This window comes from Nipponia nippon, unplaced genomic scaffold, assembly GCF_047370975.1.
Source record: "Nipponia nippon isolate SJK-2023a ecotype South Korea unplaced genomic scaffold, ASM4737097v1 scaffold_6, whole genome shotgun sequence".
In the NCBI taxonomy this organism is placed as follows: Eukaryota; Metazoa; Chordata; class Aves; order Pelecaniformes; family Threskiornithidae; genus Nipponia; species Nipponia nippon.
In genome coordinates this window covers 14,972,937-14,996,238 of record NW_028262380.1, presented here as the reverse complement: position 1 = coordinate 14,996,238, position 23,302 = coordinate 14,972,937, and the positions used below count along the sequence as shown (strand labels likewise).

At 40.3% G+C, this 23,302-nt stretch overlaps 1 protein-coding gene across 1 annotated transcript; it reads right to left on the bottom strand.

Annotated features, from left to right (window-relative positions):
• Positions 1–4,326: 4,326 nt before the first annotated feature.
• On the bottom strand, positions 4,327–21,818 carry OTOP1 (otopetrin 1). Its single transcript, XM_009471181.2, has 6 exons — positions 21,425–21,818; positions 15,171–15,307; positions 12,139–12,197; positions 9,406–9,536; positions 5,373–6,313; positions 4,327–4,986 (listed from the first exon to the last, which is right to left on the bottom strand). Exons 1-6 carry the CDS (start codon positions 21,708–21,710, stop codon positions 4,816–4,818), a joined length of 1,725 nt encoding a protein of 574 aa, XP_009469456.2. The 5' UTR covers positions 21,711–21,818; the 3' UTR covers positions 4,327–4,815.
• Positions 21,819–23,302: the final 1,484 nt, after the last annotated feature.

Below are 23,302 nucleotides of genomic sequence, written 5' to 3'. Positions count from 1 at the left end.
TAAGTAGTGCTTACACTGAATCAAGGACTTTTCAGCTTCTCATGCTTTACCAACTGAGAAAGCTGGAGATGCAGAAGCAGCTGGGAGGGGGCACAGCCAGGACAGCTGACCCAAACTGCCCAAAGGGCTGTTTCATACCATATGGAGTCATGCTCAGTATATAAACTGGGGGAAACCTGGCCGGGGGGGCCCCTGCTCGGGGACTGGCTGGGCATCGGTCGGCGGGTGGTGAGCAATTGCATCGTACATCACTTGCTTTGTATATTTATTATTATTATTATTATTATTATTATTATTATTACTATTACTATTACTATTACTATTACTGCTGCTGCTGCTGCTGCTGCTGCTGCTAGTACTACTATCGCTATCGCTATCACTATCACTATCACTATCACTATCACTATCACTATTACTATTACTATTACTATTACTATTACTATTACTATTACTATTTTATTTTATTTCAATTATTAGACTGTTCTTATCTCAACCCATGCGTTTTCTCACTGTTACTCTTCCAATTCTCCTCCCGATCTCACCGGGGGTGGTGGGGGAGTGAGCAAGCAGCTGTGTGGTGCTCAGCTGCCAGCTGGCGTTAAACCACAACATTCAACAGGGCCATCACTGGCCTAGTCAGATACAAGTAAAGAAGTGGTGTTAACTGTTAAAATGAAAGCATCACCTATAAATCCACAGTCTAGTAGTGTCCAGAAACCTCACCTTAGAGAAGGCTCTGACAAAGTACCCTTTTAAAAAGCCTTTTCCTCTTTATTCTTGCAAATGTGATTTCTAAGCATTTCTTAATCTTATTAAGTAATAAATTTAATTAAAATTCATATTGGCTACACAAAACATTGTCATCAAGTTTGCAAGTAAATTACCCTGGTCACATTATTATGATGATTGAAAACTGCCCTTCATTTTCAGCTAGAAATAACTCCAGCAAATAATAAACCATACAACTTAACAAAACTACTATGTCTCTTATTTTCTTTTTAACCAAATCCTGCTTTGTTCAGAGCTTTTGCAGGAAAAGGCAGAATAACACAAGCAGGATACACTATGTGCCCCTACTTAGGAAAGAGCAGTTTAGATCTTGAAGGATTTATTACATGCTGCTCAATAGAAGAGACAGTCAGCTTTTTTTTTTTTTTTAAATGAACTAATCATCCTCATAAGGACCTTAAATTCCCTAGTCAGTGGAAAGAAGCATGTACTTGAACAACTCAGATAATTGCCCTTTCCTGGTGTTCTCTGGAGCCATCTACTTCTCTGCACTGATATAGTCCACTCGAAGTCTATGAACCACAAGTGGGCCATACAACACAGAAATATTTCCAAAAGTATCAAAATGGTGATTGGAATTTTTTTTAACTGATTAAAAGAGGAAATTCAAAGTATTGAGAAATACTAGTAAGAGGAATTCAGTTCTTTTAGGAAAACTCGACCATGACTCCTCCACCTTCTTCCATGTTAGTGTCACTGACATTAAAAAACACTTGGAAAAATCTATGGTCATGCAAATTTGACTCTTCAGGCAAATGCTTGAGGATTGTAGGAATCTTTTTGCACCTTAGCAGCCCTTGTTCCCATACATACATGAGTTTAAATGCTACCCAGGCATATATTATTGAATAAATAAAATTATTCGGGGAGGAAAGGAGGGAGTGGAAGAGTCTAAGAGAAGGATATGATGAACATCAGAGAATAGCTTTCTGATTAAGATTATACAGCAAAAATTTAGAATCCTTTACATATCAAGTGCATTTTGGAGTTGACTAAAGAAATTCCCTTTTAAAAAAAAATCTCTTTTAAAATAATATTAAATTGGTCTCAAAGACTTTCCCTAGAGATCTCAAAGTAGACAAACTGTCCCCTAGAGGCACCTCAGGAACATAGCAATCAGCAGCTGCCAGAGCTCTCTCCTGGGTAAGCCAGCTCTTCTGCCTCCTGTCACATGCTTGAGCAGATAGGAAGGCAGAAATAGGGTCACTTCGTGCTATTTCTTATATTTTAAAAACTGCGATAAATTAGTATTGTCAATATATGCTAGGGAAAAAAAAAAAAAACAAACAAACAACAAGAAAGAGAAGTTTGAAAGTAGATGTTTGAGAAAGCCCAGCTTTAGCATTGATCAGAGAGCTAGAGGTCACACTAAACAATCTGATTATTGTTCCCAGTCCAAAAATCTATGTTTCTTAAAAATCTGTATTTCTAAAACGTTCAGAACTTCATGATTCACCATTGCTTCAAGAGCAGTTAAACTAAGACCTGCTTCCATAAAATATTCTGCATTTGGATGAAACAATATTTTCTGAGAGAAGTCCTGTCATGAAAACCTCTTAAGCTTCTCAGACCAAAATCTAGTCTCTGATTCCCTGAAACAGAATCATTTAAGTCAGCAGGGTTTCATCAGTGCAGCTCAGAATAGAATTTGCCCATTAGCATGTTTAAAGCATTTGCTCACTACCAGAGTGCTGCCTTAATTCACTTTTCTGAATGAACTTCAGTTTCAGCACTCAAAATCAATTTAATATTGTGGACAAATGAAATTATTTCAATACTAATGTTAAGAAACAGAAAGGGCTAAGTAACTGCAGATGAAATACAAATAAATAAGGATGTTATTTATTTTTGAAACCTCCAAATGTGTGCTAAGTATTTGTAATAGAGCATATGGGCCCTCCTTGGGCCTAGGGATTAGCTAGCTCTGCTTTGGTTGAACACAAATGCTGGGCATCAGCTAAAGAGCACCAGTTCTAGCTGAAGAATGAGATGGGACCCATCCCACAGAAGGGGAGGAAGAAGAAACAGGCTTCCTCTAGCCATCTTTATAAGCCCTTAGAAGATGAAGTGGAATTTGTGGGCTTACTGAGTGATTTTTTTTTTTTTTTCTGATACCAGAATTAGCTGGAGAGTTGGTGCAACAGTTGATTTGGAAGGAAGATTAAAGCTTTATTTCATGAGCTGGATGGCCCTATTGACTCCACTTAAAATGAAAACAGTCTGAGAGACAACCAAGGGATGTGGTTAGAGCTGGTATTTACTTGGAAGTAGGTGAGATCAAGCTACTATGTTCAAGCGGAAAGACAGAAAAGGCTGCTCTGCAGAATGAATGTAAGAACTAATAGAGATGTGACAAGCAGCCCTAGAGAAAGGCAGAGATTACAGCAATGTGATCAGGTAGTCAAAATCAAACAACTGGTATTGCTTTGCTCAGCCTCGCTGATGGTTCATCTAATCCAGACTTCACCTGAGACTTCAGATGAAAAGTGCTTTACCTGATCTGGGTTTTGCAACAGGTAAAGCAGGTAATGGCTGTGTGTGACGCAAAATAGAACTGAAGATTAATTATGAGGTGAAGCAGCTCCTGGAAGGAATCAGGTAATTTATCAAGTGGTCTGTGTTTGCCATCTAGTGGTGCAAAGCCAAAATTTTTGTTCTGATGCGTGAGAGCAGACAAGGCTGCTGAAATCTTCTGTCTCAGAAGCAGGCCTCTCCCATGCAGAAATATGACTGCTTCTAGGCAGGTGGCAGTGGCAACCGGTTAAAAGTATAACTGGTCTTTGAGGAACTAGCGGCAGAAATTTTGCAGCCCCTGACCCACCAGATTTAGGACTAGATCATTAGTGAGTTAGCAAGCATTATCCAAAAATTGATCTGTTGCTCCCTTTTAGTACTCTGGTCATTTCTCCAGTCTTCTGATTTTACAGGTCTAGATTCTAAGAATATTCAGGCACCCAACTTTTCACTGCTTTCTGTGAGATTTCAGGCGACTAAATATCCCAGGGATTTGAGATTTACAGCTTGTAAACCACACTTGTAAAATCCTCAGCCAAGGGCCCTTCAGATTTCTAGAGGCATCAGCTATACGTTACAGCATCCCTGTATGAAGACATATGATTATCTTCCAACCACGAGACTGAACTACAAAGAAATTAACAGGGAATATAAACCGTTCTGGCAGCAGAACATATATACCTAAACATAAGCTATAAGACTAGTTTTCTCTCTTAAAATATTTCAAAGATGTGTGAATAAAGAATTAAGTAAAAGGATTAACTTTATTTCTCAGTTATATCATATAGTAAATAGAAGACAAGGGGGATGCATTAATAGAAATATATTTTATCAGAAGAAATTATATACAGAATGATATCTAACCATACATGTTATTTACCTGGATTTCTTGCTATATAGTTAAGAAAATAATAATTATATATTGATTTTTTATCAGTATTCAGGAAGTTTAAAATAATTCCCACATCCCAACTAAATAGCAAATGTTTTCAGGTTTAGTAAACCCTGATATGATAAAAGCATAGCTAGGAATTAAGAGTTGGAGTTTTCATAGTATGTCTGTGATTCAGGAGCATCACTCAGTTTAGCTGTTCCTGGGATTTTCCCTCCTAAGCCATACAGACTTTTTTTTTTAAACCCCTTTCACAAGCCACAATGAATGAAAACAAAGCAATACAAATTATATAGAGGACAAAACCCAGATGACTAGAAGAAAGATTAATGAGATCAAATTAACTTTACGATGTAGTGTTAATCATATTAACAGTAATATGATTCTGAAAAGTGTACCTATACAATAACACCACATATATAACAAAATATGTGGAAGAAAAATTAAAAAAAATTACATGCTATTAGCTATGGTCCCTCCTTTTAAAAAAAATGGTTGAATCTTCTATTTATTGAGCAGCTGTTGCTATGTTCACTCATTCATCCATCCATCCACTCATTCAACTATTATTTCTTTAATTAATTATTCAATCAATTGTTCACTGAGGGACCGTATATGATCTATGTTTTACAATTGACCTCAAAGAGTGAGGCAGCTGAATGCATGCGATAGAAAATAGAAAAAGGCATTGCAAGGTTCACAACAATTATCCAGGGTTCAAAGCCAAAAACTATTTCTTCTAGTCCATTGTCATATTCTGGGCGGCACCCGAACGCCGGTGGTATCCAAAGCTGCAAGGAAAGAACGCAAGGCCAGTATTAATCACCAGCGATACAAGTGACTACCCTTAATGACTGTGACCCCACCAAACTGCAATTTGGTTTCAGAAATCCCTCTGAAAAATCTCCCTGTTGCTACTGGGGCACACTGGTGGAAGAGGATTTCAGCTTCTGCTGCTGCTACAGTTTTTGTACTGTGACTAAAACGAGCCTAGGCTCCCAGATTCCATGTTTATTTAAACTTTGTTCCCTAAAGGCATATTCACTTATCCTTCCAGAAGAAGTAAAATTCACTTGCTACAAACTATAGAACCATGTAATTTTAATATACTTATCAGGCTTGAAAGGTTGGGAAGCTTTTGGGTATTAACTTGTGAATTATGTTCAAAATGTCTTACCGAAAGATTGCATAGGAATAAAAATGCAGCGATGTTCTTCAGAACTCTCCTCTTGTTGTTAGTAACTGAGTTGCTACTGTAAAATGAGAAATCTGAGGCTGAACGCATGACCGAACTACTTTCCTGACTCGTTTCTTCTTTGGCATTACCACCATTTTCTCTCCCACAGATACTGGCCTTGAACAGGCAGGGTACCTCTCCACTGTCACGAGTAGCTCTGCCATTGTAAATCTCTTTGTATGATGGGGTAAGTGATAAAGTGCTCCCCCGAGATATAGTCACTATTCGAAGAGTTTTAATATCATCGTTCACCTTTTCCTGCTCACGATGTATGGATTCAATGATAAAGAGGTTCTGAATGTATTTCTCAATAATAACCAGGACAGAGTAGGGCAGGTTATACCATGTGTATTTTGGATGAGCCTGGGCACAGATAATGGCGAGGATCGAGCCCCAGGAGAGGAGCCAGGACCCTGCAGCTGTGCCCACCAGCAGTTCTGCATCAAGTTTTCGAGCAGGATTTTTTGAATTATCCAACGATCTATCTTCCAGTCTGTAGATCAGAAGGGCAACAATTCCAGCTGTACACATGAGAGCCAACACAAAGATGGCATGCAAGTAAAACATAGTAAGTGCTAACTCACTTTTGATTTTCGAACGTCCAATCTGAATTAAATACACAACAACTATGGCTATTGTGCTGGTTAACACGATTAGTCCAAAAATCATTCCAACAGTTATGCCGTGGAATTTGAATGGAGTTTTGTGTTGCTGGTGGTGCTCAACTTTGCGGCCAATGTTCTTCCACAGGACATAGAGCATCGTGGATGCTAGGATGTGGTACTCTATATTAAAGGGGTATAGATAATATATTCCTTGAGAAAATACTGAACAGAGAGTTGTTGTTGTGCAATTGCATTGAGGTGCATGATCATCTAAAACTAAAGGAGAGGGAGACATTAGTTATGTGCATGATAAGGATTTCTCATTTAAAGTGAATAATTAAAACATAAATAAAATAATAAAACACAAAAGGTAAGATTTCAGTCAAACAACACATCATGCTGCCCAGTTAGCCACCTAAGAAAAAGTCTCATCATTGAAGTCATTAACCTAGCAAAGCTTTTGCACATGTCCTGAAGTATGATCTCTGACTTCACTGCTCAGCCGCTGAGCAATAATCACATCATGAACGAATGCTGCACCAAAGTGCACCAAACTTCAGCAGGGTCTTGGTAAAAATACTTTTTTATAACATGAAAATCCAGATGCCAAGGGCTTTGAGTCCTCAGGCCTTCAGCTTAGAAGGCTTTTATACAAGCTCGAGGATCTGTGGATCAGATCAAGAACAAGCTTAACAAGGGGAGGGCTCAGTCCTACTCTCATTTTTGTAAGTTATTTACACTAGTGTGGTTTCTGATACCAAAACCACTTTATTAAAAAGTTGCTTATGTCTAGGAAAGAGGTGAAGTAAACCACAGATACTTTCACTCAATGTCCCAGTATAGTTTTAAGGTTAAAAAAAAAAAAATCAATCTCCTTTTGAGAGGAACCTATGAAATCATTCTGTCTCTCCAGTGCAGTTACCTGCATTGTAAACCCCTAAGGCAACAATTGCTCGTATTTGTAAAATAAATGTATTTAATGTGCTTTTATAACCTAAGCAAATAATCTCAGAAATCAGAAATTTCCACAGTGGCAGAAAAAAAGATACTTATTTTCGCAATGTGTTTATTTATAAATATATAAACATACATGCTGAAGAGCACATTTTTAGGCACTGATCTTAGACTTGTGGCTGGAAGTTTTTCTTTTGTTTTCTATAATTTTCGAAGAGAAGAGGCAAGGAGAAAGTTGGTATTGTTTTGTCTCAAGCACACACCATGAAGAGATAAAAAAAAAAAAATTGCTTTTGCAGTGGATTGTATGTTAATGCCAAACTTGTCTTGCGGATCACTACTTCACTCCCCCTTGTTTCAGATGCTATTTCTGACTCTTCATAATTGTGTAACAATTCTGGCAGCAGAATAATAGGAAATAACATAAGGAAACTGCTTCTGTTTAACAAGTAGAAATATCAAGAAGAGCCACTAACTTGTCATTTGCCTGCTCTCAACTAATGCTCCACGATTACAAAATCTCTGAACTATCAATTCAGCTACCTGATTATTAATGGAAAGTAGATAGTTTCCCAGTGTCAGTAAAGGCTGGGGGATGAAGGGATTGAGAGCAGCCCTGAGGAGAAGGACATGGGGGTACTGGTAGATGAAAAGCCGGACATGAGCCAGCAATGTGCTCTCACAGCCCAGAAAGCCAACTGTATTCTGGGCTGCATCAAAAGAAGCGTGGCCAGCAGGTCGAGGAAGGTGATTCTGCCCCTCTACTCTGCTCTGGTGAGACCCCACCTGCAGTACTGTGTCCAGCTCTGGGGTCCTCAGCACAGGAAGGACATGGACCTGTTGGAGCGGGTCCAGAGGAGGGCCACAAAAATGATCAGAGGGATGAAACACCTCTGCTATGAGGAAAGGCTGAAAGAGCTGGGGTTGTTCAGCCTGGAGAAGAGAAGGCTGCGGGGAGACCTTACTGCGGCCTTTCGATACTTAAAGGGGGCCTACAAGAAAGATGAGGATAGTCTTTTTAGCAAGGCCTGCTGCGACAGGACAAGGGGTAATGGTTTTAAACTAAAGGAGGGTAGATTTAGACTAAACACAAGGAAAAACTTTTTTACGATAAGGGTGGTGAAACACTGGAATGGGTTGCCCAGAGAGGTGGTAGATGCCCCATCCTTGGAAACATTCAAGGACAGGCTGGATGGGGCTCTGAGCAACCTGATCTAGGTGAAGATGTCCCTGCCCATTGCAAGGGGGTTGGACTAGATGACCGTTAAAGGTCCCTTCCATCCCAAAGCATTCTATGCTTCTATGATACATCTAAAGAGTAACACTCACAAATAGATGTAAAATTGTGGGCATAGTTTTAGACACAGTTACACTGAAAATACTATTTTACAGATTTTAAAATTAAGTTTTCACTTATATGTGAACTTTGGCAGGAGTTATTAAAAATGCCTAAATTTCTTTCAATTTATACAGACTATAAATAGACAAAAAAGAAATTAGTTCAGGCTTTGGCTTTGTAGAGGCAAAATCAGGAGTTTTTAGGATACGGGCACTATTGAATTCACTGTGTGGGAAAACATACATTTTCCTCTTCAAAAGCTGTCTGTCTTTTCCGTTTTGAACACAATCAAAATTTGTCAGCTGTACTGATAAATTTTCATGGGAAGAAAATTACTTATAACTGCTGAGAACTTTTATTTTCTCTTTAAAGTTAAGCACTCCTAATTTCCCTATGCTTCAGTGGCATTTGAAAGCAGAAGGCATCCCCAGCAGTTATATTCAATGTTTGTTGACTATAACTTGCATCAGCTTACCAGTGGAGAAAATGGTTCATTATAAATAAAGAACCACTCAAAGCAAAATCGTCGTCTTGTAAAGCAGCACTAATGGACAACCCCTATCCCTCTGAGCCACTCCACTTAATCCCATAGGATCACACGCCATGTATAACCACTCTCCTGGGAAGGATCTGCAGGATTATCCACACTTGTTTTGCTATGAATAACTTACAAAATAGTAAACTCTGGTTTTAACACTGCTATGTGCAATTCACTTCTATGATTTACTAATAAAGGGGTTCCTCAGTGATGTTACTCCTCAAATAAAATGTTTTTTAAAATCTGTTTGTTTGTTTGCTTGTTTGGAACTTCCAGCATTTGTTTTTCTTCTGGACCTCATCCAAAGGGAAGGTGAGTAAACAAAAAACTATGGCCTGAATCACATGTATGATAATGATAATGATCATGTAACATTTTAGTTGCGACCTGATCACCTATCAGCTCACTACCATTTGCATGGGAATGACTATGCTGACATAGCCATGAATGACCCAGCTCTATCCTACAGTGACGCAGTATTTTGTACGAGAGCCTGTTAGAGCAGGAATTCCAAAATGTAGCAACCCTTCCACTTACCTATTGTTATGTTCCCAAAACCAAGTGTGATTAGTCTTTCCTTATGTTCATTCAGTTGATGTTTTGACTCTGTTAGCACTCCATTTGTCCACAGGAGTAAATTTGTGAACACAGAATGGATAACCCCAAACCTACAAAATAAAGTAATTATTGAAGGAATTTGCACAGCATATACCTCCATATATGTTAAATAAAATGCATTAATTTTCTGTAAACATGCTATGTGGCACTACTTAGTTGTCAGTGCAGGGAAAATAAAATCATAACTGATCTCTCTAAAGATGTTCCTCAGTGGAGCACAATGAATGGGTTTCAAACCGGCAACCCGTCACAAGTGGGGTCCCCCCGGGGATCGACATTGGGCCCAACACTATTCAATATCTTCGTAAGTGCTCTGGATAATGGGATCAAGTGTAGGCTGATGAAGTTTGCAGATGACACCAAATTGACTGGGGAAGTAGACACTCTGGAAGGGAGAGCCACCCTGCAGGAAGATCTGGATAGGCTCAAAGAGTGGGCTAACATGAACCTTATGAAGTTTAACAAAGTGTAAGGTCTTGCACCTGGGAAAACATAATCCAGGAGTGCAGCTCAGACTGGGATCCACCTGGCTAGAGAGCAGCTCTGTGGAAAGGGACCTGGGGGTCCTGGTGGACAGGAAGCTCAACATGAGTGAACAGTGTGCTGCTGCGCCCAAGGAGGCCAATAGGATGCTGGGTTGCATCAAAAAGGGCATCACCAGCAGAGATAAAGAAGTCATTATCCCACTCTACTCGGCACTTGTCAGGCCACACCTGGAATACTGTGTACAGTTCTGGTCCCTGCTGTACAAAAAAGATGTGGACAGGCTGAAGGGGTTCCAGAGAGGGGCCACCAAGATGATCAAGGCTCTGGGAAGCCTGCCGTATGAGGATAGGCTGAGAGAGCTGGGTTTGTTCAGCCTTGAGAAGAGGAGGCTTAGAGGTGATCTCATCACCATGTACCAGTACTTAAAGGGGAGCTACAAAGAAGATGGAGACTCCCTTTTTACAAGGAGTCACGTGGTGAGGACAAGGGGTAATGGGTACAAGTTACTCCCAGGGAGATTCCGATGGGACATGAGAGGTAAGTTTTTCACAATGAGAACAGTCAATCATTGCAATAATCTCCTCAGGGAAGGGGTTTACTCTGCCACACTGGACACGTTTAGGACTCAGCTGGACAGGGTGCTGGGCCATCTCGTGTAGACTGTGCTCTTGCCTAGAAAGGTTGGACCAGATGATCCTTGAGGTCCCTTCCAACCTGGTATTCTATGATTCTATGAATGTTAGGCTTCCAAAATTTTACAGAAACACAATGGCTTAATGTATTAAACCATTAATACCATGCTGTTGTTTGTTATGCTCTCTTATGTGATGATTGTTACTCTTTGGGCTGGACAAGCTTCATGTTAATGACAGTGACTGAACAGTCTGAACAGGGTTAATTGTTTTGCACGCCATATTTCACAGCCTTCTGCAATGCTCCTTCGTACTCACTGTGGCTGGTCTTTCTTCACAGATACCTCCTCCTTCTCTAACTTCTAGTCCATGCATTTTTGTCTCCTGGAGAGACTTGAAGCCAACAGAGGACTTTATTCCATTCAGACTACTGGTACAGTGAGGGTAGGTCTCCAAGTGGTTTTGAGACTCCTGGTTTCTGATAAGCCAGGTGTTTTTCTCCTGCACCTGAGGCAGGTGATGTTCCTTCACCAAGAAACAGTTCTTTATTACTGCACTGTTCTCACTGATAGACTTGCAGTTAGGGATTTTTAAAATGACACTTATAAACAGAGCTGATTTCGCCAGCTGACATTGCAAGCCTTCTGCGATCTCTCTCCTCATTGGTATGGGGCTTGAACACTTACCCAAGAGAGAAAAACAAAGGAGAACCTTCTCCATAAATGACGTTTCTGAGTAAATTTCTTTTACTTCCTATAGAAACTGGTCAGCTCATTGATAATTTGAGAGGAGTATTTTAAAAATTACCATGTTTGTTTATTTATGTTCTATGTACAGATAATCTACATTAATCCACCTTCTCACAAAACCAAAAATACATCGGAACTGGCCCTGCTGCCTCAAAGACTAGTCCTCAGTTCTATAAGAAATGTATGTATTCAGCTGTTCAGAGGACACATCAGTTACACTGTGAGAACCAAGTTCTGCTGTCAGAAACATGCACAGCCCTTACTGATTTGGGTATATGGGATACCACTAGAGAGGTTGTATTTCCCAGTGAATTTGCACATCTGCATCTAGTTCCAGAAGCTGCTTTCTATAAAAATCAGTATAAAATACCTCAGATATACTGCACTGACTTCAGGCTGCTGATGCAAATTCCCTTTCAGTAGCTAAATAAAGAAAACATAATATAGTGCATCGTCCTAAGACACATACATGGCGCTTCCTTCCTTCAAAAAAAGCAAGTGACACTGTGGTATCATACATTGCCCGTTTCCCTCTCTCATGAAAAAAATATACTTAACTGTTGTATATTATAAGCACAGTTTAAATAAGAAAAAAATAATTCTGACTAACAATTATATTCTCACTTGGGAAAACAGAGTTACTTTTTATTTACATTAACACAATTAAGAGAAGAATCAAACTCTGTAAGTTTTCAATGTCCCTCATACAGTAAAACTGTAGGTGTTAAAGCACTGTGCAGACCTACACCTATTAGCATTCCAGATGAGGATCAGATCCACTTTACCTTTCAAGTGTTTTGAAAGACTGGATAATATCCTTTGCATGACACCAAAGAAAGTACACCTAAATGAAAGGAATACAGAGAAATGTCATTACGCTAATAAGCATGTGTGACAGTCAAAAAGGAAAGTGCATCTGTAGATGGAAACTCTGATGATTTAAACCGAGGTAGCTCCATCTCCACGTATATGAAATACCTTATGATTTCCTCTGATGTTCGCTCAGAACCTCTCTGGCATGATGAACCTAAGGTTTCTTATATGCAAAGCCAGTGGCTTAACAGTAGAAACTCTCAGTATGACTCACCAAAACATATTTTGTGGCTGTATCTGGAGAAGCTTTTATTTCAAAGCAAATAAAGCTACCAGCTGTGGACAGCAGTATGATTGCTGCAGGGTGTGGTGATGCTAAGTTTGAATAATTTATTAAATATATGAAATTCTAGGAAGGGAGAGAGATAAGTGAAAGGATGCCAGACTTGATTAATAAAGCAAAAAACGGACACCCAGGAAGCAAGAGAAAAGGTTGTACTATCAGTCTGAGAGACAACCGCATGAGGAACACATGCAGTTGAACTCAAGTATGGTGCAGAAAGCTCAAGCTGGAGAATAAAAGAGAGAGAGATAACAATATTGAGTTAGCAAGTAAAGGAGAAAGAAATATTAACAGTGGGAATCTCTGTCTGTAAGAGGATAATGGAAACCTCAGGATACAGACTGTTGCTGATACAAAACTAGTTCCAAGTGCTGATAAGTGCAAGGAGAACAATACCAATATTCCTCAGGGATGTTAGGGTGAAACTGGGAGTCCTGTTTGCTCAGAATAGCTCCTAGGATACTGAACTTGACAGTAGGTGAACTATCAGGAGAGAAACAGTCCAAAAGTTTTCTCTTAGAAACCTGTCTGGTTTGTTGTTCTAGAAATGGCCTAAAAAGTGCAAAGAACTTTGGGTTCTTCTTCAGCAATTAGAGTAACTGGAAGTCCATTTTACCACTGTGCCCATTAATGTAGGCACCCTATACCACAGCTGCTGTTGTCTGAGACATTCAGTATCTAATTTTTGAAAAAGCCAGGAAAATGCAGTTCTCTGTGGGTCGCCTACACCACCCAGCAATAACGTGTTAATTCATTCCTCTAATGAAGCGTTTATCAAAAGGAGGTGTGACCACGGTAAAACCCCAGGTCTAGAGACTACAAGATATCATGGAGGTTTCAACTGAATTCAAACAAATTGAAATTAGCACCTTAGTCTCACCTAATGCCATGTTCAATTCCCCATTCTGGGACAGATGCAGTAAAATCTAACAGAAGATGTGAAAGCATTCTTCAAAACTTAAAAACCATAAGTTTTGAAGATCTGTTCAGACATTAGAGTCAAGAAAGTGGGGAGAAATAGGAACAGAAAAGTCAGTAAGGTAAAGAAATCGCATAAAATCCCATTTTTGCTCACAGAGCACTCATTGCCTCAAAGGGACTTCTGCCTGTGAAAGAGCGTAATGCACAGGCTGTCTCTTGGAAGGGCCGGTACACATTAGCTCATTGCTTGCACAGGTGCAGTATGTACATATTTATTAATTTAATGGCACATATCAGGATGCCTCATTAGAGTAAAATACAACAAAATCTGACACATATTCTGTAGAAAACAAATCCTTCCATTTTTAGATGACACATAATTAGAGATGTTATCTGCTGCAATTTCATTGACATGAGAAGATTTGTCTTAGGTAAGAGGTATCTGGTAAATTACATTTTTACTTTTTCTTTGATTGCTCAGGCTAACATTCAAGAATTCATTGTTTTAACCTAAGCAGATGATAAACTCAGCAACATTGGGTGATGTAAAATTTAAATTAGAATTCTTGTTCCCTTTGTTCAGCATTGTTATACACCATTTCTCTCACCCTCTAGTTCACGGTAGCTAGAAACCTTGTCAGCTCAGGGTCACTGGATGCAATGAAGAATGCTGCATGCAGATCAGCAGGGAAAAAAGGCTTAATTTCTTTGGTTTGTTTTTCAGAGGTAAAGCAAAGAAGTTGCAAGACATGGAGAGTGGATATTACAAGAATGTGAAATTAAGATTATTTCAACCAAATCAGAATTTCAGCCTCAGAGAAAAAGACAGAAGAGGTCAGGGTTACTGCTTAAATTTCAATGCTTTTTTGTTACAGAAAGCAGAAAAATGTAGGTTGTTCAAATGCTCATTTACATGCAACCACAACTGCTAGGAAAATCTTTTTTTTTCTTTCTGAATGACTTAATCATCTTGGAAAGTGCATTAAATGACCTGGTTATAACTGAGTAACTCAGTTGAGTGGCGGTTTCTTTCCTTCTTTTCTACAAATCTGTTGACAGGGGCTCAGAGGAGTTCATGTGATAAACAATCAGCTGTGGAATATCACCATGTAATACAGACCCAAAGCTTTAAAATAAACAAGCAGCTGGAATATTTTACTGGAGTCACTGACTATGTTTGCTACTGTGCAGCCACTGATAAGCATAACCAAATGCTTTAGGAACTAAAATCCATGTTCATTTGGTATGGGAAAGATGTGCAAGTATTTTACAACAAGCTAAATACATGGGAAAGATTTTGTCCCTTTGAAGTATCAGGCTTCCACCCCTAACCACAATGGGACATCAGGATAGACAGATTGAATTGAACTTATGTGGCAAGTCCTACATAGAGAAATAAGTGAATTATATTTAGCCAAGCTGCTCATTTCAGCCTGAAAATTCTGAAAGTTATGTATGTAACTTGAACTGAAAAAAGCATGTAACTCCAACTACAGGAGAGCATTTTTTGATTATTTCTTTTTTGAACCCATGTGAGTTTTACGGCTGAGCAATTTCAGGTTGCAAAGCCTGAATTCACACATAGAAAGGATATGCATGCACAAGAATTCAGCCCTCAAAAGTATCCTATGATATACTTAGAAGTTAAATTAGTGTAAAATTCACTGATGATGAGAAGATGAAAGATATTTTTGGTAAGAAATACAGATATAATATAAAACTGCAACCAGTGACTTTTACCTGTAAGATGGTGTGCACGGCATGTGTAACAGGAAAAATGCCTTCAGTTGGTGATAAACAGTTTGAAAAATCAATATAATATCCAATTTTAAAAGAGTCCAGAATTAAAGTAATCACTGCAAATAATGTAATCCCACCTACAAATGAAAAAGATATTAGAAAATGTCAATGTACAGTTATAGTGTCTAGAGGCAATCTGTACCAATATGCTAAAATCTGTTCAGGGAAATAAAAGTCGATTGATATCCATGTTCTCGCTTAGGGAAATAAAAGTAGATTGATGTTCATGAAGATAATTGACTCAATGTAATAAGTCCCTCTAATTTGTGAAAGCCTCTGCCCAATATATTACGAAAGCACGTCCCTGCACATGCCTTGCATAGTCAGTGCGGAGGAGCCAGTCCAGCAACGGCCAGGACCTGGAGACGCTCAGCACCTTGCCGATGGCTCCCAGCTCCTTGCAAGGTCAGCCTCTCAAGTAACGGTAGCACTGAAGCGGCCATACAGTGCATGAATTAATGCTCTATACAGCCACACAGCAAACTATACAATTCCAGGGAGCTGAACAATCATGTTACAGTCTCCTGGCCCACGAGCCCAACAGTGGGAAGTAACACAATCACTTGGTATGCCTTCCCCGTGGTTCAGGAGGTTACGCTTTAACTCAGAGACCAAAACTACAATGAGCTGTATCGTTTGTTCTCCTAGAAAGGTACCAAAGATTTCATTTCAGTATCTATTATTTTCACGCACAGACACACAAAACCCTAATATGTTTCTCTAAATATGTACTTCGTATCCTAAAGAACTTTCAAAATACGTTTCCCTTGGTTTGCTTTTTTTTTTTCCTTCAGGAATGTAAATATTTGTTACAAACTTAGTCTGGAAAGCTATATGGTAACACAATGTATATTATTAATTATCGGGTTTATACCTGTATAGCTATGCACAACTGGCAATAAAATTACTGAACCAAACTCTAAAGTCTTCATTTGCTTGGGTTTTTTTCTCTCTAGGCTTTTATTCAAACAAGGTTCCACTGGATTTAGTTTGGGTTTATTTGAATTAAGACTACATAAAAATCTACCCATGGACCTTAACTGGACCTTAAGATATAGATCAGCATCAGTATCTTAATCTTCCTTTGTAATTCCTCACAGAGGAAATAACGTCACTAGTGTTGACTTTGATGAATGTTTACCTTTTATACGGGCCCACAACCTAACTTCCTTATAAGCACCACATGTTCCACTTGACTTGTGTTAATAAAACATAGCACTAATTTAATAATGTGTTTAATTAATAATACATTTATTACTAAAGTTACATTGATAAAAATTAAGTATAATTGATAAAAAGACAAGGTATTTTTGTTTATTATTTCATTGATCCTTTAAAATTAAACAAAAATAGATTTCAGAAAATTTTTTAAACAGAAGGGTATGAATTCCAGTAGAATTTTATGTTTCTGTTTTACAATCTCTCTATAATGAAATCAATGTCAAATTACTGATGGAGTGTAATTTCTACCAAGAGACAGTTTGCCTCCCCCCAACTTTTGCCATCATATTTCAAAATCTAAAACCTCCGCTCTGTACTTCATGCATGTGTATAATCCCATACATTTTTTTATTTATGCTTATTATGTCAGCTAATTTGTATTATTTCTAACACATGTGAGAGGACTGGAGCCCACATTTAAATAGATATGCTATTTTCATTATGTATAAAAGTAAATGGTATCACAAAATGCGGAATTCTAGGCTACTCTTGAGATCGAGTGATACGTTTCCTTCCTTATTTAAAGAATTTAAATTATTCTAAAATAAATTAGAATTGTTAATTCTTCTGAAATAGCTTTACTTGAGGTAATTGGACCTGCTCTGAGCAAGGTGTTGGACTAGATGACCTCCAGAGGTCCCTTCCTACCTAAATTATTCTACGCTTGATTCTGTGATTCATGGTTTATTTAGAAAGTATGTAGGAAACTCAGCCTGTTTCAGTCTTCAAAAGATGTCAAAGATGACTTACTGTGTATGCTCAGTGTTTTAATAAGAAGGAAAATGCTATCTTCTGAAGCAAAAAGATTATAAAAATCTTCCACAATTACTCTACAGTGAATTGTTATGCCTATGTTGACTCTACAGAGTATTTTAGAAAGGTATTTAATTTCCCATTCGTGACACTGGTAAGGTCATTTTCTAATTAATTCATGGTGCAGGATCAAGCCCTGAGGAACTGCTTTAGTGAAGTAGTAATGTCAGAGCAAAATGGGTGGAAATGTATTTTATAATGTAAAAGTTCTGCATCCTTGCTTCCATTACTCATGAGAGTGGCTCAGCAGAATAGGATCACAAGGGACTTGTTAACTAGAAGAAATGGGAAGAGGGAAGGGAAGGGAAGGGAAGGGAAGGGAAGGGAAGGGAAGGGAAGGGAAGGGAAGGGAAGGGAAGGGAAGGGAAGGGAAGGGAAGGGAAGGGAAGGGAAGGGAAGGGAAGGGAAGGGAAGGGAAGGGAAGGGAAGGGAAGGGAATGGAAGGGAAGGGGATGGAATGGAAGGGAAGGGGAGGGAGGGGAAGGGAAGGGAGGGGGAGGGAAGGGAAGGGAAGGGAAGGGAAGGGAAGGGAAGGGAAGGGAAGGGAAGGGAAGAGAAGGGAAGGGAAGGGAAGGGAAGGGAGGGGGCTCAGGTTTAAATTCACTAAAATAAAAAGCAAATGCAGATTATCGATCTGTCTCCTGCACCTTATGTGCATCTTGTCTTTACAGGGATGACCTGCACTGTAGTTCCACTCTGTCTTGCTTGCATTTCACAAGATCACTATTTCAGTTGTACAGTTTTACAGTTTTACATCAATGTCCAGCAGACCATTCCAACAAAAAAAAAAAAACCTAGGAAGACGAAGTTTCTTTCACATTGAGCATTTTGGTTGATGCCTTTGTATCTCTCTTCATGTTTCCTTTACCTTCATCAAAGATTTGGTGGGCTTCAATCCGTTCCCACTGAAATCAATAGTTTTGCCATTGACCTCCAGGGATTAGAAGATTTTATATGGCTCATTTCTTTTAATGTTCAATTATTTCACTTATTCAAATTATAAGCTAGATGTTTCTGGCAATCACTCAGGTGACCACACTGTAAGCATATGCAAAGTGTCCAACATGTGTATTTAAGGAGCTTCAAAAGAAAATGATTGTTCTAATTTTCTTAGGCAAAAATCAAAGCACAAGTATAATGACCATACATATAGTATGCTAATGGTTTCCATGTTAACTTTTCCCAATGGAAACTTCAGTATTATATACTAATACCAAATATCTGATATATATCGGTAATTATAAATGATGAAGATCATTCTACTACTTTGCTATTTCTATTTGAAAGTTAAGGAAATATGAAATGATGGCTATTGAGCACTAAATAATTAAAAAAAAAAAGGATTTTTTTCAAATGGTCACTGAAACCTGCATATCTTAGGAAATCAAGAAGAGGATTTTCAGTATTGCTAAGTGCTGACTTAATTCGTTCTATTAACCATCAAGAAGAAGAAAGCTATAATGATACAGTTGTGGAAATACCACTCTAAACTTAAAATATTAATTGGTTTTAAATAATAGACAATTTAATGCAAGCATGAAAAATATACAAGTTGAAGTCTTCCAAGAGCTTTGTAAGTTGACTAGCTGTCTATGCTTTAAACAGAAGGTGCCCTGCTGGAGAACGTGATAAAATAAAGCCATTTGTGAAGCCGATGAGTCTTTTGAGTTCTCTGTCTCACTTGGCTGAACTTTCAAATAACGGTCAGAGACCTTTCCCTAACAGGAGAGAGTACTCAGGGGAGTAACATTTGGAATAAGTCAAGGAAAGGACTTCCTAAACTTCCCTGTGATTATTTGAGTCAGGATAACTGTACCTTATTCAAGACAAAGCTCTCCCTGAAACTTTTCCCACATTCAGACTATAAGAGCAGTTCTTGGTCTGCCAGACAAATGGGAAGACAACTGTGCTCTAGGGTTCACACAGTTGCAAAAATGCTGAAGGAAACCCTTCCGTGAGCAATTCTTGTAAACTATTTGTCCTTCTAGCATTGTTAACCATGTGCAAGGACTCAGTTATAGGAGGTTTCTGTTAAGTCATTCTTTTTCAACATTTGTCATAGCAAAATGCTCTAAGTAGTACCACCACTTTTACTGAAATGATATTCACAGTTTGAAGGGAATCATGAAAATAACTCATCTGATAGTGGTTAGTACATGGACATTTTCTCTAACTATGAGAGCAAGGAGATATTCTTCAAAAGCAGCTGATAGAGCTAGCCAAAAATTGCAGAGAGCTTTCTGTGGAAAGACTTGACAAAAATTTGTCCTCCTCCCCTCCTCCTTTTTGGACTTTTAGTCTTTCAGATAAAAGATTTCTATGACAAAACCACTGATGCAGAGGAGGGCAAGGGGGAGCCTGGCAGACGAATTGCCACCTGAGTTTTTCCTTAGCTCAAACAAGTTTTCTTTTACCAACAGAGGATAAAGGACTTGTACAGGCTTGTTGTAACTACATGAAACTCCTAAGAATATTAAAGTGTAGGACTTTCCCCAAGGGTGAATTTGTTGAATTGCAGCCTAGACATCCAAGAGAAGCGGTGGAAGCCGCACCACTTGAGAAGCTAGTACAAAGAGCCATCCTGTGCTGGTAAAAGAAATGGATAAGGTGACCTAGTAGCTCGTTCCAGTATCTTATTTCTAAGTTTCTGTGACTCCTTATATCCTGTAGGACAAATGAAATGCTGGGAACGCTGTGCCAAGAGAAAAAGGGCAGGGGGTCCTGCTGTACTTAGCCATGTTAAACAGTATTTATTCCATACTTAGGAGGGGAAAGCTACCCTCTGAGTAACAAAAGCATAGCTTGGTCCAAAATGGGATCAAATTAAGCCTTGCATTAATGAATTGCAGGAGATTGTAAGCCACATAAGCTAATAAATGAAAAATGCCTGAGAGCTGAATATTGTTTTGGAAAACAGTGAATAATCAAGGAGAACAATTCAGCAGTTGGTACATGAACTCCCTACATTTCAGGAAAGAGTCTACAGACTGTGGCTGTAAAATGTTAGACATTAAAAAAAAGATTTTCCCTGAGCAATTCATACAGCATAATTGTTAACAGTTGCAAAGAAAAATAAAACAGTCAAGCAATGAGACTGAGAACAAACTAAACTTCCACAACACAACCTTACTTTTCAAAATAATCAGGTTTTAGATGTTCTTGGGATTTTCATTTAGATATTTCATTAGCTGCTGCTGTAATAATTAACTGTTGTCTCATTGCTAGCCGGACAGAAATATTTTATGGAAAAGCTGTCTTACAGCACTCCACTTTACACACTTACTTTCCAACCTCTCATTTACAGTGCTGAGACTGGAAAAGAGGTCGGTAAAACTGGGCTTGACTATTACTCTATACAGTGCTGATGTGGATTGTTTCTTTTTCTTGGCACCCAGAAACACAGGATTCCTGTTGCTATGGCTCTGTCATGTGCTCCCCAACCACCTTCTCTCAATAAACCTTTACATCCTTACTCCAGTGCGCACCTGACTCTGCGAATAAGGGCCACCACATCCCACCACTACCCTTCCAAACTTGTATACTTTTCCTACAAGCTAATGCTAGCTTTAGCTTCCTTGCTTAGATCTTTTATGTACCAGTCTACAAACTGATCTGGCCAGGGATTTTGCCCTCTTCTGTCTAACTCCAGATGTTTCTAAGGCATCACTGTACACATAAAAATGGGAATCTGTGATATACATCGGTACAGAGAGTACCTGAGGACCTCTCTGACTGGTACTAGTCTAAAGTAAGTTGCATTATATTGCCTGGAAAAGGTGCTAATTCCTCCGAGAGAGCTGCATGACACCAACATAATTGCCTCTTCCATTAGCTATATTTTATTTTTCTGCCATTTAATAAAATATATTTTATTTATTTGCTGCCAAACCAGCCTGGTAAGGGAAAAAAGGCGCCAGCGCTTTCAGCACTGTAAATGGTAGGTTGGAAAGTGAGGATGTTTAACAAACAGCTTTCCCATACAATCTCCTAGTATGTTCAGCTTATGCATATATTTACTTTAGAGTGTGCCGCATGTGTGTTAAGTTCATGAACACCAGGATGCGTCCTGGTAGGGATGGAGAGGATAACAAAGCGGTAGCAGAGACGGGTGACGGCACGGACGTCCCGCGCGCGGTACCCTCCTGCGTGTCGGTACTTACACTTCAGCCAGCGGGCTCCGGCGTGCGTGTCCTTGTCCCGGATCAGCCTCCTCTGCGTGCAGCTCCTGCAGAGGTACCACAGCATCCACAGCAGCTGGATGAGCATCAGTGTGATGAGGTAGGAAAGCAGGTGGCTCTTGCTGATGCCCACGGCATGCACAGCCCAGGCGAAGGTGAGCAGCAGCCCGGCCAGGAAGAGGTTGATGCCGTACTGGCTGCTGAGGATCTCGGCGTTTTTCTGCGGGTAGCTGCCGCCCACGGAGGGGGAACCGGCGGCTTTCTCCATCTCCCACGCCGCCGGCCAGGTGCTGCACGCCCGCGGCCCCGCTTTCCCCGGGCAGCCCCGAGGCCGCCGGCTGGCCCGTCCCCCATCGGCGGCCGGGGGCGGAGCGGGGCCGCCGGCCCTCGCCGTGCCTGCCCGCAGCCGCTGCCCGCGGGGCGGGGGGGAGCCCCGGGCTGCCGGCGGCGTGAAGGCTGCTGAGGTTGTGCCTTAGGTCTTGCCTCAGCCGGCAGCTAGGGTCGAGATGAGGGGCGAGGGAGCAGGTATTGCGCGGAGGGTTGGGCCGGAGGCGCGGGGGCAGGTGAGCGCTGCGCGGCTGGTTGTGCTGAGGGACGTGGAGCTCAGGCCCGTGGTGACAGAGGCGTGCGCGGCGTAACGTTCTGCGGCCGGGGAGGCGGGAGCGGCAGCGAGCGGTGAACAGAAGGCCCCGGCCGCTAACGGCTGCCTGGCCGGCCGAGGAGCGGCCGGCCTGCGGGAGATGTTCGGGAAAGCGAGGGCGGGCGACCGGGCCCACCGGCAGCCGCGGGCGCCCGCCGCCGGTGGCGCGGCGCCTTCCCACCCGGCTGGAAGCGGGGTCGCCCGCCACGGTTTCGTGCGCCGGGCCCCGCACTCCGCCTTCTTTTGGGCAACTGGCACTTCCATGGGTAGTAAACAACCCCTCTTCTCAGGAATCTTCTAGACCTTCCAAAGGCAGCGGTTTACCTTGTTTTTCTAGTAAGGCCCATTCTGACAACGGAGTACTATAGCGATTGCTAGCTGGAGTAGCAACTAGCGAGCTCAAAGTAGCAAAGACTTTGGCAGGATTCAGTCCACTTCTTATTTATTCATTTTTCCAATTCTTATACACATCTTTAATACTGACCTTTTTTTATTTAAACTGCTTAGGCGTAACTGTGATCTATGGTCGTAAGACATAAACGTATTCAAACCTCAAGATTCGGAGCACCAGTTGGTTGTCTCTAGGGGCTGACAGGAATTTAGCCCAGTGTAAAACACGACGTATTTTAAATGGTATTTTGTTCGCGTACAATACAAATTCTCTTAATTCTAGGTATTCAGGTACCTAGCCATAGCTTTGAGGCCAGATACCAAGCTAGACTGGTCCGTGTTCTCGCCAGGCAGGTCTTGCATTTTTACCCTGTATCTGTTGGTAGCATATCAAATATCCAAGGCATTGGTTTTTACAGTGAGTGACCTATGTCTCACATGAAATTAAGACAGCTACATTAACAAAAAAAAAAACAAAATGGAAGAAATTAAAAGACAGCATCTATTTTACTCCACTCCCACTGGCAAAACTTAGGTTTTTTAAGCTTTTTCGCTTCCGCAGCCAGAAACGAGTAAAGAGGGTTTTTTTTCTTAAGTACCAAAGGACATTCCTGACCTTGTCTGTAAATTTCCGAGGTTCACGTTCCTCTTAAGAAGAGGGAAGGAGCACAAAACGGCAGAAGGGTGGAATGAGTGAATTCTGTCCAATCCCCTATTGAGGTAAGCGTACGGAAGTAGTAGCTCATGTCCTTTACTCATTTTGGCCTGTTCTCAAGAAACAGGTGTTGTAAGCCATCTACAAATTTTCCTTTTGAAAAAGGCAGTGAACT